Here is a 17,270-nt window from a genome sequence, read left to right as displayed (position 1 = left end):
TTGACCTGCAGGCCGGTAGATGGCGTTACTACCGTTTTGAACTGCTCAAATTGACGGTGGAACATTAAATCGACGCGCCGACTGGTGGTTCTCCCAGAAGCTTATCCAAAAGTTCGAGTGATGCATAACTGATGACAATTCGTAACGGTACCGTGTTCAAAGTCTCTCAATTATCATTTGCAGCAACGGTTTGATGTGGGGTTGATGTTTGGCTTTCCCTGAGTCCTGTCGGCGTGGAATCCGGCGTTGTTTAGCAGTTGAATCGTCGTTAATAAGTGGCTTTTATCGGGGCACTTACCAATCACTTAATACTAACTTATTTCTAATTTATTCGAACAAAATAATCTCAATCTCAAATTATTATGGCGTCGCGCTTCGAGCTGCGGGATTCGCCGTACTCGCCTGGTAGCCTCTAGAGGGCGACTGGATCGCGGCGAATAAGCTATATCTGAAAGTAGCGAGGAGCAACCCAAAAAAAATATCAATAATCGAGCAGACTGTGCCCATGACGGCGGGCCTGACAAGGCCCCACGTCACAATATATATATATATATATATATATATATATATATATATATATATATATATATATATATATATTTTATATGGCAGCCTAAGATGTAAATTTTATAGCTTCGACAGTATACATTTTATTACTTTATAATCAAACGAATAATAATAGAGTTGTGGTTTTTTTTAATTAGTTTATCACAATTAATTTACGGACACGTTGAAATAAAATTTAGAAGAATTAGTTTTGTTTTTTAAAAGTCACGGTGATTACAAAAAGAGTGTTTTATCTAAATTGTGGGTTGTACCAGCTGTTTACTGTTCAGAAAAATGACTATTGATGTTTTCTTTTATTGTGGTATGAAAGCCGACCGACTTACTCACTATATTATTATTTATTTAAATAAAACTCTGATGGAACCCAATTTTTTCATTTTTTCATTAAAAAAATAATATTCTTTCAATCAATTAAATTTCCTATAAATCGTATTTATATCATCCTTCAATTATCTTGAAGACATACTGTTTCTGCTACTGCTATTAATTATCAACAGCAATTTGACTGTCACGACTATTTTCAATTTCATCATTTTTATTCAGGAAATCACCGATGTTAAGTTTGAACCACTGTAACATATTTTTCGAATGGTTAATTCTACATATAACATGATTTTCTTCATGAGGTGTGCACTCATCACTTCCAATCCGCTTACTTTTGTAGCCCAAACTTTCGAGACATATGATATTATGCTCTTCGCCAATATATCTTTCCAACAATTTTTGTTTCGATATATTTTTCACGTAGATATGTGTCGCCGATTTGAAATAATCATTCAAAATCTCTGGCAATTGCTCCAGATGAGTAGTCAAAACGGTCCCATCGATTTCGTTGTTTTCGTGGAATCTATCATCCTGCATCGTTGGTTCTACCTGAGCCGCATTATCAGAAGCAGATATCTTAACTGACAAGAACAAATTAACGTCATCCGGAGTTCTTTTGTTTGCTATGATTGCGCTGAATTTACAAATTGCAAAATTATTATCTTTCATATTGTAACCGAAGAAATCAACAATAATGTGCTTTTCCGGAGTCTTCAATCCAGATTCACGGCTAATCTGCTCAAATCTGTCAACTAACCATTTAAGCATGACCTCAACGTTATCGATAGCGCAGTTATTTTTCGAATGTTCTTTGTGATTCCTGCAATTGGTAGTCATTTTTGGCTTAAACTTGAATCCTAAATCGGCTAAATACACAAATCCGGATAATACATCATTTTTGAGGTAATTTAGAAGAGATTGGTGTTTGAATTTATCCATCACAAAAACTTTATTCGACACATTGAGTCTAGTTTGTAAATCATGTTCATCGAATTCAGAATTAGAACTCTGTGAGTACCAATCGATGCCAAAGTTTTTGGTATAGGTATCAATATTTTCTAAGCTTTTTTCGTCAACATTATCTGTCTGGACAATAGGCGATCCTATTACTCCTGATAGACTGATAACAATCTGATAAGTCTCATCATCGATAATATAGAACGAGTACTCCTTGAGTACAAACTGGTCATTGATAAAGAAGCCATTGAAATCTATCACAATGTTCTCCTTAACCCGGCTGATTGGATAAAGAACTTTTCCTCCCAGCAAATCTAACATTTTCAAAGCATCATCATTCGCACAAATGTTCTTATCTGGATGTTTATGATTCGTACAATTAGTACCTTCGACAGGCTCTAACTTCAAGTCCAAATCCTCTAAACTGATGGCTTGAAAGTCATGATTCAAGAAATGATTTAGTTCCTTCTTGTGGTATTGGTCTTTAACATAGATATTTTTTGACGTACGCAATAGTTTTTGAAGATCACGTTTGATTGAATTAATGTCTCGTGTACCTGTGCCCCAGTCGATTCCGTAGTTATTGTAATAATCTGAGTAGTTTTCTTGGTCTATTTCGTCTATTTGGTGACACAGACGTAAAGGTTTTGATACTCCGTAATCATGGTCTATAATGTCGTTAGTTCTATTACGAACCACGTACAATGAGTATTCTTTGATCACAAATTCATCATACGAAAGATAGTAACCATTAAAATCGAGGATAACATTTTTATCCTTACTTGAAAGGTTATAGTCATCACTGTTTCTCTTCAATAACCACTTCAACATTCCAAATGCATTATCCTGAGCGCAGTTGTTCTTGTCTGGCTCTGCGTGGTTTTTACAATTGGTCATCATCTGAGGCACAAAGTCCAGTCCAACATCAGCCAAACAAACGGCGTTAAAGTTCTGATCTAGGTAAGAATTTAGAAGCTCCTTTTGTGTTTGGTCTCTAACGTAAATATTTTTTGAATTCTGTAGCTTTTGCTTGAGATCGTTTTTGATAATAGCACTCACAATTTTACCCTCACTCCAATCGATTCCGTAAGACTCGTAATACGTCGAATAGTTATCTTGAGCTACGTCGTCTAATTGGTGACACGGTACTGGAGGCTTCGATACTTGAAAGTCCTTAAATATAACTTCATTAGTCTTATCCCGAATGATAAACAGTGAGTATTCTTTAATTATGTACTCAGTGTCTGATAAAAAGTAACCGTTGAAATCAATTACAATATTTTTCTTTTCTCCGGGAATTTCAACGTGATTAATTCTCACTTTTTTCAACCACTCCATCATCGCCAAAGCGTTATCGCCCGCGCAGTTGTTCTTTTCTGGATTTTTATGATACCGACATTGAGTTGACATTTGGGGTTTGAAATCAAACCCTGAGTCGTTCAGGTAGATAAACTTAAACGGTAGATCCTTTTTGAAGTAATTTTCTAATAGTTTATGCTTTCCTTGGTTGATAACATAAACTACCTCAACAGCTTTTAAAGTGTCCCAAAAGTCTTCTGCAATAATCATTTCATTATTCGTCCCAGTTTTCCAACTAATTCCAAATCTTCTGAAGTATGTTTTGTAATTGTTTCGATTTTCTAAAGATAGAGCGTGCCAACTTTTTGGTGGCTTCGATACTTGAATATAATATGAAACTACATCGTGAGATCGACTGCGAATTACGTAAATGCAGTACTCTTTTATTTTATACTTTTTTCCAAGAAAGTAACCGTTGAAATCAAGAATCGCTTCCATTTTTATAAATTTCAAATGTTGTCTTCTATAATGAGCGATTCACTTTTTGCAGTGTTTTCTGATAATTTTCTAGTAAATGTGATACTTACTATTGAATTTGCTGGATAAATATTCTTCAACCACAAGAAATATGTGACATATTTATTCGATGACAATTACTAATAAAGAAAGTAATAAAAAATTAGGTAACACTTTTACTCAGTGTTTTTACTCATCTATAAATATCTATACGATTTTTTTAATAATCTACATAAGCGTTTAGTGATTGCAAAAATTCTTATTTAATTGTTTCTGCTTATTATCGATTACCCTCTCGATTCTTGAAGTAACTTTGTAATTAACCACCATTTATTAACATTACCAAATACATGGACTGAAACTAATAACTTCTGTATTTTCTGAAACATATTTTCAAAAAATTAGGAAAACGGTTGACCCTGAAGCCCATCCCTGCAACTTCCCGCTACTTTCGTAATTAAGCGCTCAAAATTGTGCTAATTACGTTTTTGAACTTGAAGAGTTCAAAAATATAATTTTTATGTAGTTTTGAGCTCTCCGAGCTCAAAAGTCTGATAGAAGTTTAATAAAACACTATTTTTGGAATTTTCAAACAGCAATAACTTTTGAAGGAATAAACCGATTTTCACGTGGTTGGCGGCATTCGACGCAGTTTTTCAAATTATACGATACATTTTTAACCACAAATTGATAAGACCAGAAGTTTCGGTGTAATTCGAAAAAAATGCTTTTATTCGATTTCTTTCGTCAACGATAACTCACGAACGAATCAACCGATTTTGACCGGCTTTGTGGCGATCAATGTGGTTTTTCGATCTTAAGAGCTGATTAGTTTTTTAAATTGATTGGTTGAGCCGTTTAAATGTTATTCAAAAAAACTTGATTTGAAAAAATTTTTTTTCGTAGTTTTTTCAAGATTCCTCAAAATCTACCGGTCGGAATCGGTCCAAATTGTATTCAAAATCTAAGTTCGGTCAAGCCCTTTCAAATGACACCAACCGCGATCAAATCGGCCAAGCCGTTCAAGAGTTATGAGAGATTTACAAACATACACACATACATACATACATTCATACATACATACAGACACCATTGCCGGAATAGTCAGGGAAGCTTCCTAGGACCTCAAAACGTCAAGATCTGATAAAAACTCGATTTTTGGAAAACGGTGTAAAAACAATAACCTCGATTTTTGAAAACTTTCAATTTTTTTAGCGGGAAGTTAAAAAAGCTTAAAAAAATGTTTGATCAATAGTTCAATTATTCGTAATTAATTCTTCATCAATCGATTACTAATTATAAATTCTCGTCCATTTGTTCTGAAGCTTGTGGACTTTGCCTTCTCATAATTCTCAGTCTTTCTTTTTCTGTTTCATTATCTTCAGTCTCATATTTGTAATTCCTAACTTTTTTCGTTGGAACAAATTTGAAAATATCGTTGAAATGCCTATTACGATTTTCAGCTAAAAACATTTTTGTCTCTCTTAACCAATTTAACATTACGGTCGCATTTTCTTTAGCGCAATAAATTTTCCCAACTTTTTTATGATTCTTACAATTTCCAATAGATTCCGTCTTTTCAGCATATCCAAACTCATCGAGGCGGATGATTTGCAAATTGCAATTGCACGCTTGCAAATCGTTTATAAAGCTAGTTAACAGTATTTCTTTATTGTAATTTTTCACGTATACGTAGGTTGCATCTAAGAACAGCTGTTTTAAGGATTTTTGCGCTTCACAAAATTTAAGGCTCGCCTTACTCTCATCGGTTCCGTTGTAGTAGAGATATTTTTCACGACTCATGTCATAAAACTCCTTTAAATCTGGATCTTCGATAATTGGAGACTCAATAAACTTTTCTATAGGATTTTTTATATCTTTCCTGTCAGCTACGTCAAAACCCAGTTTATAACAAGCAAATTCTTTGATCGTGAAGGTACGAAATGGCATGTAATGAACACTGAAGTCAACTACCATGTTCATATTATCACGACGATTGCTTTTGTACAAATTTGACTCAATCAACCAATTGTACATGATTTCAAGGTTATCCTTAGCACAGTTATTTCTGTACGAATGTTCATGGTACTTACAAAACGTTGATTGTTTCGGGTCAAATAGAAACCCTAATTCATCCAAACAAATCATATTCTTATCTAATTTTTCATCGTTGCTCACGATAAACTTTTGGAAAAATTTTTTTTGGTTTTTATTTCGCAGAAAAATTGATGACAATGAACGAGCCAATATGCTCAATCGAGTTTGTATTATATTGAAAGTTTGATTTCCCTCCAGCCATTTAATTCCGTACTGCTGAAAGTAACCGTCAAAATTTGGTATAAACGTATGATATCTAATTTCATTTTCCGAAGGTTTTCCTACTTTGTGAATTGGACCATAAGGGTTTCCGTCAATTTCTTGCTCTGTATGAATAATCTTTTTCCCTTCTGACGAATCGAATCTATAATAAGCGTATTCCTTTAAATTGTGGATATTTTCGAAAGTAAATCCATTGAAGTCGATAATCATACTCTCGGAAGTCATTTCGAAAATGATAGGGTTTTCGATTTACGTGCTATCTCGTAATAAATTAATTTAAATGTAAAATGTATATCAATCAATGAATTAATCATTCAGTTTTTATCAAATCAGGCATCTTCTATAAGTATTAGTTTATTTATTATTGTATTTAGTATCAAACCATTGCTAGATTTTGTTAATGCAACATTATAATTTCTGTTAATTATCATTTGCTTGTGAAATTGCTTTGGTTAATTGAATCCTAGATGATTTGATTAATCATGAATGAAGCATTGCAAAAATAATATGTCTTAGATACAATCACTAATCATCATTTCATCGAAGAGAGTAGATATTTCGCGACCCAAATGCCAAAAGGGCGTATTACAGCAGCTACATAGGCTTCTATACCAAAAAGGCGTATAAAAAATTTTTTTCCATCAATCAACTTGAAACTGCTCAAAACGTAAAGATTTGTGAAAAAAAAATATTCAATGTACTAATGCCAAAAAGGCATACCTCAAAACATACGCATTTTTTGCTTTAGAAAAAGTTTAACTCAAAGCCAAAAGGGCATATAAAAAAACTCAATTTTGCTCTGAAATATAAAATTTAACTAAAAAATAAATCCAGATCATTTAATATTGTTGAATTTCGCGCATCTGACTCAGCAACCATATTAGATATCACAACTGTTTTTTTTCTTTCTCAATTAAAATTTTAAACAGAATTCGTATTAAAACTGTAATAAAGTAAAAGACCCAGTTATTGACACTGGCCTAGTTGTTTGACACTTGCAATTTTATTCTAATTAAAATAATCAAATGTTCTCAAAAAACCAATTTTCTTAAAATTTATAATTTAAAAATTATGTTTATTAATTTATTAGAGTTGATTTATTTTTTTTTATTAAAATAAAATTGCAAGTGTCAATAACTGGGTCTTTTGCCTTAATAACCTTTAAAAATACCTATTTGTAATTTAATAATCAATACAGATTTTCAATTCTGCAGCAAAATTAGTAACATATAAATCACAATTCAAAGCAATCGGCAAAAAAAATTATGCGCCTTTTTGGCTTTGGGTCACTAAATTTTCAATGTCCTCAAGCTAAAAAGGCGTATGAATTAAAACATGCGCCTTTTTGGCTTTGGAAATTTATTTTTTATTTTTAGAATTAGAAAGTGTTAATAAAACGATTAGTTGAAAAAAAAAATGTATACGCCCTTTTGGCACTGCAAAGCCAAAAGGGCTTATAAATTGATATTCGCCCTTTTGGCATTTGGGTCGCGATATTGAAACGGCAATTTTTACTATTTGAAACTGTAATTTTTTAAGATAAAAGAGTCGTTATTTTCAATATTAAATTATAAATTGTGGTTTTTACACTTTCTACATTAAGTTCTGTAATATTTATATTTTTGCCACCCTGATATCCACTTTACTGAATTTTAAGTATAAGAACTTCACTTAAATAGTGGTAATGGTGTTTAACCAGATTTTCTTTATTTAGACTGTAAATTTTAGAGGACGAGAAAAAAAATTTATACACCCTTTTGGCATTACAAAGTATAAATTAATATTCGCCCTTTTGGCATTTGGGTCGTGATTTATAAAGCTGTCCGACTATTTTGATCAAAAATGTACATCAACATCACGGCCCATAACCTGTTCGTATGTTGAACCTTTTTTTCAAATCATGAATTATATTCGTGAACTAATGCCAGGTCAAAAATAAATTTTTTAATGATACATGGTATGTATATAAATAGCCTAATCAAAAAACCTTATTCATACTTTTCGTATTTTTTTTTGGGAACATATTTATAAAGATTGTGTAAATAACAATTTCTTACTACAATTTTAAAAATCTGAGATTCAACTAACCACTCTCTCATAGCTGTAGTATTATCAATTGCACAATTACTGCGTTCAGGATTTTTATGATGATCAACTAGCGTGGTTCCTTTTTGCATAGCTTTATCATATCCGTAATCATCTAAACAAAGGATTTCTAACTTTCGTCCTGACTGACACAAATCTCCAATATAATTCATCAAAAATTTTTTCTTTTTTAAATTTTTCACGTAAACATATGTTACGTATTCAAAGTAACTTTTAATAATTTTATAAGACTCATAATAATCACAATTCCCATCTTCCCATTCGATTCCAAAAACATCAAAATATTCCAAATAACTCTGCTTAATCTCTTCTGGCAGTCCCTTGTATTTATTAAGAGCAATCGAAGGTTTAATTATTTCAAAACCGTAACCCGTGTATCTCCCTTCTTCATCGAATTGTTGACAGGAGAATTCTTTGATTCGTTGAGTCCCATGCGGTACGAAGTAGGCATTGAAGTCTACGACCATGTGCATTTTCTTGCGGTAATCATCAAGGTACAGTTTCGATTCGATCAACCAGCGGAACATAATTTCAAGGTTGTCCTTTGCGCAGTTGTTCTTGTACGGATGCTGATGATAAGTGCATGCCGTTGATTCTCCAGGTTCAAATAAGAATCCGAAGATATCTAAGCTAAAAAACGTATTGTTCTTGTTCAAACCCAACTCATCGATCAAATTCTTCAATATCGCTTCTTGCTTCTTATTCCGAACAAAAATGTACTTGACTTTGGAAGCCTGTTGCAATAACTCCATTACCAATTCATCGTACGGTTTAGTATAGGTATCGTATTCGATCCCGTGCTGTTGAAAGTAGATCTCATAATTTTTCCGCCCTTCATCGTCAACTGTTTCGTAGCCACGGAATGGCTGACTGATCTCGTAGAATGTATTGCCATTTTTCTCACCCGTTTCACTGTTAAACTTACACATAGCGTACTCCTTTATTCGGAACGAACCTAATAAGTCGTAACTGTTAAAATCAACTACCATGTGGTTGGTCATTTCAATGGTTCTAATACTTTAAAAATAGATCAACTTTTCGTGTAATTTCTATTGAAGTATCTTCTATAGATATCTGTTCAGATGCTTCAATGGTTTGTAGCTAACTTTCAGTCATTTCGAATGTTTCGATGAGTTGTTCATGGTAATTAGCAATCTCGGAGTTAGTTCCTTTGATTAATCAATCATGAGCGATTGATTTCACAATAGCACATAATTCCATCAAAAAAATCCATATGGGAAACCAGCCTGGCCTAAGTTACATTTTTGCAAGGTCTATGTTTATTCCACTTAAGGTACCCGCGAGTAATAAGACCTAAGTGATAGAAATGATATTTAAAATAACCGCTTCCGCTTAAGACCTCTAGTAGAAGCGTCTAGCATAGAAATATCGCTTCAAGTTTATAGAGTCCCGATACAACGTTCCTTGTCTTCTATATTTCATCATCCTAAATATGCTAAAGTAGCGCAGAAGAATTCCTAAAAAACGATTCGAGTAAATGGTAAACATTTTTTATAATTTTATATTTAATAATTTTAAATCATTGTTATAATTTTTATCAACATCTTAAAAAGTATTGTTGCTCAATTTAAATGATGATTGATCTCTAATACCAATTTTATCAAGTATAGTATAACTATTTCCAGTATGTATAACCCTTGGGCCTTATTACCCTATCGTAGTAAAATGAGGCCTATTTGCAAGGTTTTTGAAAAAATTTAATTTTGTGTTTGTTAATGGTGAAAATTACCATTACTCTATTATATTTTATGGCTATTTATTGTAGGAACCTATACTTTCCTATGTAGATTCCCATATAAATTCATGTGGATTCTTTTCATAGGGTAGCTTACCTTGAGTTTGTGAAGCTTCAATGCTAGGTAATAGTAAAAAAAAAAAATTTCCAATTATTTGATTAGTTCCATTAAATTCACACATTTTCTACTCAAACATCAGCTATGTTCATTTTTCTTCTATTTTTAACAATCCACCGAACCATACTTTTAAAGTTATCTACCGCGCAATTATTTCTCCATCCCTCGTCATGATTAGGACACTTAATCGTCATTTTTGGTTGTTCGTGGTATCCAAATTTTCGCAACACTATCACTATTTTAGTGAATTCTCGGCCAATAATATTCAGCAGTAAACGTTTGTTTCCGTAGTTTCTTACGTAAATATTAACAGATTTGCGAAAATAGTTCCTCAAACTTTGTGGATAAGTTCGAAACTGAAATTCGCCGGCGTTCCAACTGATTCCAAATGAAAATTACCATTACTTCATTATATTTTATGGCTAATGTATTAATTTAAAAATTAATGATACATTGCAATAATTAAATGCAATATTTTTGATTTTTTTCAAAATCTCCCTTAGCTAGGCCTTATTACCCGCCGGTACTTTATGTATGGAAACTGGCATGATAACGATAACTGGCCAAAAACTTAATTAATCAAATCTATTTTTTTTTAATACGCTTCAGTATTATCCAAAACTAATTCCTTTCGAAGATCACGGTTAAAATCAATGTAGCTTAATTATAATTAACAATAAACTAAAATCAACTCGTCGTTTGTATGCCTACATCTATGTAAAAAAGGTTCGCTTACAACGCATGCGCAATACTTTTCTTTTCTGGGTAGACAATAGCGCGAAAGATTTAAAAGCATTTGTATTATAGTTTAATCAATTTCATTATAGAAAATGAGATTATAAGGCGTGCACTTTTGGATTTTCCAAACTTTTTGATATTTATTACAATGACGCTGAAAAAATTCGTCACTATTAAAAATCCATGGTCAATTTTCGCTGGTGTAAAAATATGTACTTATGTCTAGCATATAAACAATTAAAATACATTTCAATAATCAATAACTCAATAATTTTCTAAGTAAATTTATTAATATTATTGACCTTTAAACAATAGAGTCAAAAGCAACTAAACTATAAACTGAATTAATAATTAAAGCAGTGATATAATGAAATTAAAAATGTTACTTGAAATTAAAAATGTTTGGGTATTCTAACATACTAATCACCTGGTGCAGGTGGAATTGAGGATGGATCTCTATCAATTACCACTTCTTTGGTGTGTACCAAGTCTCAAAACCAGCCTCAAGTTCGCTGTAAGCTTTTGTTTATACTTTCTTATTAAAAACACATTTAAATAAAAATTTGCACATAAAAATAACGAGCAAAGGCACTTAACACATAAATTTACCGAAATAATTAAACAATTTTTCATTTAACATAGTTATGGGTAATTTACTAAAAGAATAATTTTGTGGTTAAAGGTTCAGCGACAAGTCTCGAAGATTCGCGTGAATCAACGCCATCTACCGGGACAATAATGAAAAAGTACGAGAGTGACATTGAAATATTGAGCAACCCGAGTCAAAGTAGTATTGAAGTATTAGACGAAGGAACTAAGTAAGTGTACAAGCATGATTTTTCAAGGTCAAAATTAATTTAGTGTGTTGAAGTGTTTAAAGAGGTTAGAATTTAGGGAACTAAGTTATTTTTATCATTCAGATCAAGCACAACGCCCAATCGGAAACGATCATCCGAAGAGCGTCGTATTGCGATAGCACCATCATTATTAACAATTCCGGATGCAACTCCTGTTATGGCGGGTCTGACGGAAAGTAGTTCATCAGGTTTGCATTTTTTTTTTTCTCATTCTTTAATCAATATCTTGGAAATTATCAATCCTTCAACGGGCCTATTAAGTCTTATCAAGGTGAAATTTCCTTGATATGTCCATGTATGGCCAGTTTTCATATCTGACTACATCAAGACTACCCAATCAAAAAAATCCAGATTACTTTATATGGGAATTCGCAGAGGAAAGTATGAATTCGTACACGGAAAAAAGTAAATTGTAAAATTTACTCTGACTCCGGTTAATTTTTATAGTTTCAAACAATATGTATGGAAACCTCTCATAACTTTTGAACGGCTTGGCCGATTTGATCGCGGTTGTTATCATTCGAAAGGGCTTGACCAAACTTAGATTTTGAATGCAATTTGGACCGATTCCGACCGGTAGATTTTGAGGAGTCTTAAAAAAACTACGAAAAAAAATTTTTTCAAATCAAGTTTTTTTAAATAACTTTTAAACGGCTCAACCGATCAATTTCAAAAACGAATCAGCTCTTAACATCGAAAAAACCACATCGATTGCTACCAAGCCGGTTAAAATCGGTTGATTCGTTCGTGAGTTATCTTTGACGAAAGAAATCGAATAAAAGCGTTTTTTTCGAATTACACCAAAACTTCTGATCTTATCAATTTGTGGTTAAAAGTGTATCATAGAATTTGAAAAACTGCGTCGAATGCCGCCAACCGAGTGAAAATCGGTTCATTCGTTTAAAAGTTATTGCGGTTTGAAAATTCAAAAAATAGTGTTTTATTAAACTTCTATCAGACTTTTGAGCTCAAAGAGCTCAAAACTACATGAAAATTATATTTTTGAGCTCTTCGAGTTCAAAAACGTAATTAGCGCAATTTTGAGCGCTTAATTACGAAAGTAGCGAGAAGTTGCAGGAATGGCCTTCAGAGTCAACCGTTTTCCTGATTAATATGGGAATCTATGTAGAATTCTACCCTGGATTCCTATAAAGGAAATAATGTGGAAATCTATCCGAAAACGCCATAAATGAATCCAGGCCGATTTCCCATAAGGATTTTTTGATAGGGTAGTCAAAAATCGAATATGGACACGCCAGAAAATTTTTTGACTGGTTATCTTTTTGAATTCATGAATTTCCATCAATCACCATCATTGATTGCTTCGTTTGTAAAAACTTGTGTCTGAACTACTTGACTGATCTTTGTTGAAATTGTACCTAGATGTAAAACTGCTAAAACTTCCATTTCTCCTGTTTTGATGTAGGTTCTATGACTGACAGCATCTGCACCACATACGAAATCAAGCATAAGACGCCAACGAAACTCATAGGAAAGAATTCAAACGACTTGGAAATTCAACCCGGAAGCTTAGGAAGCATAAAAGAATCTCCATTTACACCAGTGTCCAACCTGACTTCAATGCTAGGGGGTAAGTAACCTTTCTTCTTTTTCCTGGGATCAATCTGAACGGTTAAAATCTGTTCCAGGCCTGTTAAGTAGTATAAAAATAGGTGCCAAGAACTCGACGTTAAAATTGGACGGACCGGAGTACTTGAGCACAGACATACAATATTCGTTTACTAATTTCACTAGTGTAGATCATCGTATAAAGTTACACTTGATATTAAACGTGTTTGAGTTAGAAAATGAGGAGCTTGTTTTGTTTTTACGGTCTGAAATTTTACTGCAAAATCAATTAGTTCCATTTGCAGGGTGTTTGGTTTTATCGACATCAAAAATTTACATTCTTAAAATCGTCGGAGTCGAAGGGGAAGACCCGTCGCGTTGGTTGCACAAAGAAATTTCCTGGACGATGGACCGCGTCCGTTCATTCGCGCCGTTGCCTTTCAAACAGGGTATCATGATTGAATTAGAAAACACGTTGACAAATCGGTTAATTAACAGCAGCGTCGCGGATCAGGATAATGTCAACAATAACCTTCATTTGTTGTGCATTCTGCAAGACTTTCAATGGACATCAAACTTGATGTTTTACTTGACGGATTTGCCGTTGCCAACCAGTTGCGAAGTTGAGTTTACAATTGGTGAGAATTCGACTGCGTTGATGCATCAACTCATAACTAATTCTAAGTATATGAGAGATAATGACGCGGTTAGGATTTTCGCGATCTTTTCATTTGCGAGCTTAGATATAGGTGAAAGGACTGTCCAGATCAATATGGCGGGATTGTTAGTTACTACTTCCTCGATAATTGTTACGGAGGACAAACTGCATTGGATGTTGCCTGAAACGAATGAGGAACCGATCAAATTGACTGAGCAATCGATAAGCAATCTCATTGAAGTGGTGAGTTTATTTTAAGTTCAATTTATTTATTGCAGTCGCTTTTTACACGGTAAGAACAAGATGACACTGGCTATCATCCCAGATTATACTCAGTGATATCTTTGGCTAAAAAAATATTTCAGATAGTAGCTAAAAAAATTCCAGATCATACTGTGTGATATCTGGACTATACTCATTATAATCTTGATTATACTCATTGTAATCTGGATTATACTAGCTACTATGTCATCTTGTTCTTTCCGTGTATAGTTTGATAATTTTGATTTTTATGATCGTTAACACTGCCATTCATATTATCATTATATTTATCATGGCGATGATCCTAATCATCATGATTATGATCACAACCAATATGCCTGTAATCATGACTATCATGATTGATTCTTATCATAACTATGATCCCATCCATCATGACTATGATCTAAACCATCAATCCAACAATACATTACCATAAGAATAACTATGATTCGGTTATCATGATCATAGTCATGATGATTCCTATCAAAACTATGATTACGACTTTGTTTCTGACTGTTATGATTATGATCACAACCATTACAACTATAACTTCAACCATCGTGATTAATATCATGACTATCATGATTTTTTTCATAACTTTGACCTCAAACATCATGTCCATCATCAGGATCATTATGATTTTTTTTAAATATGATTTTAATTCCAACCATTATGACTATGGTTCTGATCATCAATCCTGAAATAAGTAATGATAAGGATATCTATGACCTCGACTATCATGGTTCTCATCACAACCATCATGATACTATGATGATTCCTATCAAGACTATGATCACGACTGTATTTTTGACTATTATAATCGTGATCACAACTTTCGTAACTATAACTTCGGCCATCATGATTAATCATCATGTTGATTATGATAAAGACCATCATGATTCATATCATGATCACTATGACTTTTTTCATGACTTTGACCTCAAACATTATGTCCATGATCATGATCATTATAATTCCTTCTTAACATGACTTTAATTCCAACTATCATGACTATGATCTTCATCATCAATCCTACAATAAATGATGATAAAGACAACAATGATCTCGACTATCATGTTTCTGATCATAACCATCATGATACTTATCAAGACTATGGTTATCATGATTTTGATCATAACTATGATGATTCCTATCAAGACTATGATTACGAAAGTGTACCTGACTATTATGATTATGATCACAACCATTATGACTGTAACTTCGACCATTATGATTCATATCATGACCATCATGATTTTTTTCATGACTTTGACCTCAAACATTATGTCCATGACCATGACCATGTTCATTATAATTCATTCTTATCATGACTTTAATTCCAACTATCATGACTATGATCCTGATCATCAATCCTAAAATAAATGATGATAAGGATAACTGTGACCTCGATTATTATCGTTTTGATCACAATCATCATGATCCTTATCAAGGCTATGACCCCGACCATAATGACTATCATCAATCAAAAAATTTGCTACCCAAAAAAGCTACCATGCTACCAAAATGTTATTGATTGCTATCACAACCAAGCAATGATCTAATTTATCTGATTAAACAGATATCAGACGGATGCACGTTAGGCTTGAGTTTCCTAGATGAAGTTGCTGGAATCGAAGAACTCTGGACATTCAAGTTTGTATCAACCGAAGCGGCAAATGCTGTAATCAACGCGATTCAACCCCCATGGGAGGAATTGTTCTCAGTGCCCTTGCAGATAACAACAAAAACACCTGCTGATATAATCACTTAGAAATGGTACAGCAACATTTTTTATCGACAAAGAATTTAATAAATACTATTAAATTGCCTTACGTGAAATCGGATTATCAAAATATTCTTTTTTTTTTATATAACACTGTCATTTTTATTAATTCTTATATACTAGCCTTGCAATAATTAATTAATTAATTAATACATACAAATGTTATAGATATATAAATATACAAATAATATTTTTGTATCGATTGATAGAAATAATTAAGCAATCATTAAGTTAGAGTGTAATTAATAATTATGTTTGTAAAGTAAAATGTGCTAAACAAATTCGAACCTGTGATAAATAATATTATCTTGTAAAATATGATTAATAAAATAATATAGATAAATATATTGAATTTTTTCTAACACTTTTTTCAGATAAATTAACACTATCCCAAACAAGCAGCAAAATTTGTTGAACTATTGCACGCCTTATAAGTTAAGAGTATGAGGTAGTGCTCTACCCTCGCCTCACAAAAATCAAGTGATTGAATTTACAAATTTTCAGAAAGTTTTATAAATTTGACTATTCTGCATGGATCTCCTTGAGAGACATTTTGCTTTTTAAATAATTGAAAAAAATTATTTCATGACGTCCGTGTGTCTGATGGATGTATAGAAACTGGCGTGATCACGATAACTGCCGAAAAACTTAACTGATCAATTTTTTTTTTTTATACCTTTCAATATTGTCCAAAATTAAGTCCTTTCAAAGATCAGGGTCTAATTCAATGTAGTTTAATTGTAATTAGCAATTAACTAAAAATCTACTTATTGAGTGTATATCTATATCTATGTAAATAAGGTTCATTCACAATACATGCACAGTACCTTTTTTTTCTAGGTGGAAAATGGTGCGAAAGATTTAAAGGTATTTGTATTTTATTTTAATCAATTTTGTTATAAAAAAAAGAGATTATGAGGCGTGAATTTTTTAATTTTTCAAACTTTTTTATTTTTTTTTTTTTTCCGTTTCTATGGCACTAAAAATTTTTTTGAAAATTATAGAATTAATCTTTATTAAATATTCTTGACATTAGTATTCAAAATATCTTGATTCCGAAGACTAACAAGGATCCTTACAATGAAAATACATTAAATAATTAAAAAAACATTAAGAAAAATTTTCTAATTTTGTCATTAACTAGTTAAGCATTAGTATCGAAAATTAATATTTATATTATATACATTTATATTTTTTATCATTTATATAATAATTTTTGAAAAACACAATTTTTTTAATGAATTAAAACAAAAATTATTGAAAATTTTATTTGTCATACGCCGTGACAATTCAAACGGACTCAGCGGCGCGCGCAACTTTCCCCACTCGAGAGCTGCGCAGACTGTGTCGATAACAAGCTCAGCTGTTAGGCAAGTATTTTTTTATTTAATTTTATTATTTTGTTATTAAAAAAGAATATTTTTATAGAAAATTTGCAACCA

General features: G+C 32.4%; 4 protein-coding genes across 6 annotated transcripts in view; 1 reads left to right on the top strand and 3 right to left on the bottom strand.

The window, feature by feature from the left end:
- LOC141537305 (serine/threonine-protein kinase 11-interacting protein) overlaps nt 1–16,144 on the top strand; it is a 59,896-nt gene extending 43,752 nt beyond the window's left edge. For 2 of the 3 annotated variants that reach the window (XM_074258203.1, XM_074258204.1), the window contains 6 exons: nt 11,137–11,214; nt 11,383–11,518; nt 11,621–11,745; nt 12,984–13,148; nt 13,207–14,027; nt 15,625–16,144. In XM_074258203.1, coding sequence (XP_074114304.1) covers nt 11,137–11,214; nt 11,383–11,518; nt 11,621–11,745; nt 12,984–13,148; nt 13,207–14,027; nt 15,625–15,816 — 1,517 coding nt within the window. In that variant the 3' untranslated portion in view covers nt 15,817–16,144. The remainder of the gene's footprint in view (nt 1–11,136; nt 11,215–11,382; nt 11,519–11,620; nt 11,746–12,983; nt 13,149–13,206; nt 14,028–15,624) is intronic. The other variant, XM_074258205.1, reaches the window with a different exon arrangement.
- Nucleotides 630–3,672, bottom strand: LOC141537309 (uncharacterized). Its single transcript, XM_074258208.1, has one exon. It carries the CDS (start codon nt 3,643–3,645, stop codon nt 1,051–1,053), a length of 2,595 nt encoding a protein of 864 aa, XP_074114309.1. The 5' UTR covers nt 3,646–3,672; the 3' UTR covers nt 630–1,050.
- LOC141537313 (uncharacterized) lies at nt 4,896–6,322 on the bottom strand. The gene has a single exon (XM_074258213.1). The coding sequence runs from the start codon at nt 6,205–6,207 to the stop codon at nt 4,960–4,962; it is 1,248 nt and encodes a 415-aa protein (XP_074114314.1). The 5' UTR covers nt 6,208–6,322; the 3' UTR covers nt 4,896–4,959.
- Nucleotides 7,914–9,132, bottom strand: LOC141537315 (uncharacterized). The gene has a single exon (XM_074258214.1). It carries the CDS (start codon nt 9,087–9,089, stop codon nt 7,971–7,973), a length of 1,119 nt encoding a protein of 372 aa, XP_074114315.1. The 5' UTR covers nt 9,090–9,132; the 3' UTR covers nt 7,914–7,970.
- Nucleotides 16,145–17,270: the final 1,126 nt, after the last annotated feature.

Source organism: Cotesia typhae, unplaced genomic scaffold (genome assembly GCF_013202065.1).
Source record: "Cotesia typhae breed Kobodo isofemale line unplaced genomic scaffold, CoteBio_Ctyphae scaffold_91, whole genome shotgun sequence".
NCBI classification, from domain to species: Eukaryota; Metazoa; Arthropoda; class Insecta; order Hymenoptera; family Braconidae; genus Cotesia; species Cotesia typhae.
This window is presented reverse-complemented; position numbering and strand designations above follow the sequence as displayed.

Bases quoted from the DNA above. Each gene is read 5' to 3' on its own strand.
- LOC141537309 (XM_074258208.1), bottom strand. From the start codon at position 3,645: ATGGAAGCGATTCTTGATTTCAACGGTTACTTTCTTGGAAAAAAGTAT.
- LOC141537313 (XM_074258213.1), bottom strand. From the start codon at position 6,207: ATGACTTCCGAGAGTATGATTATCGACTTCAATGGATTTACTTTCGAA.
- LOC141537315 (XM_074258214.1), bottom strand. From the start codon at position 9,089: ATGACCAACCACATGGTAGTTGATTTTAACAGTTACGACTTATTAGGT.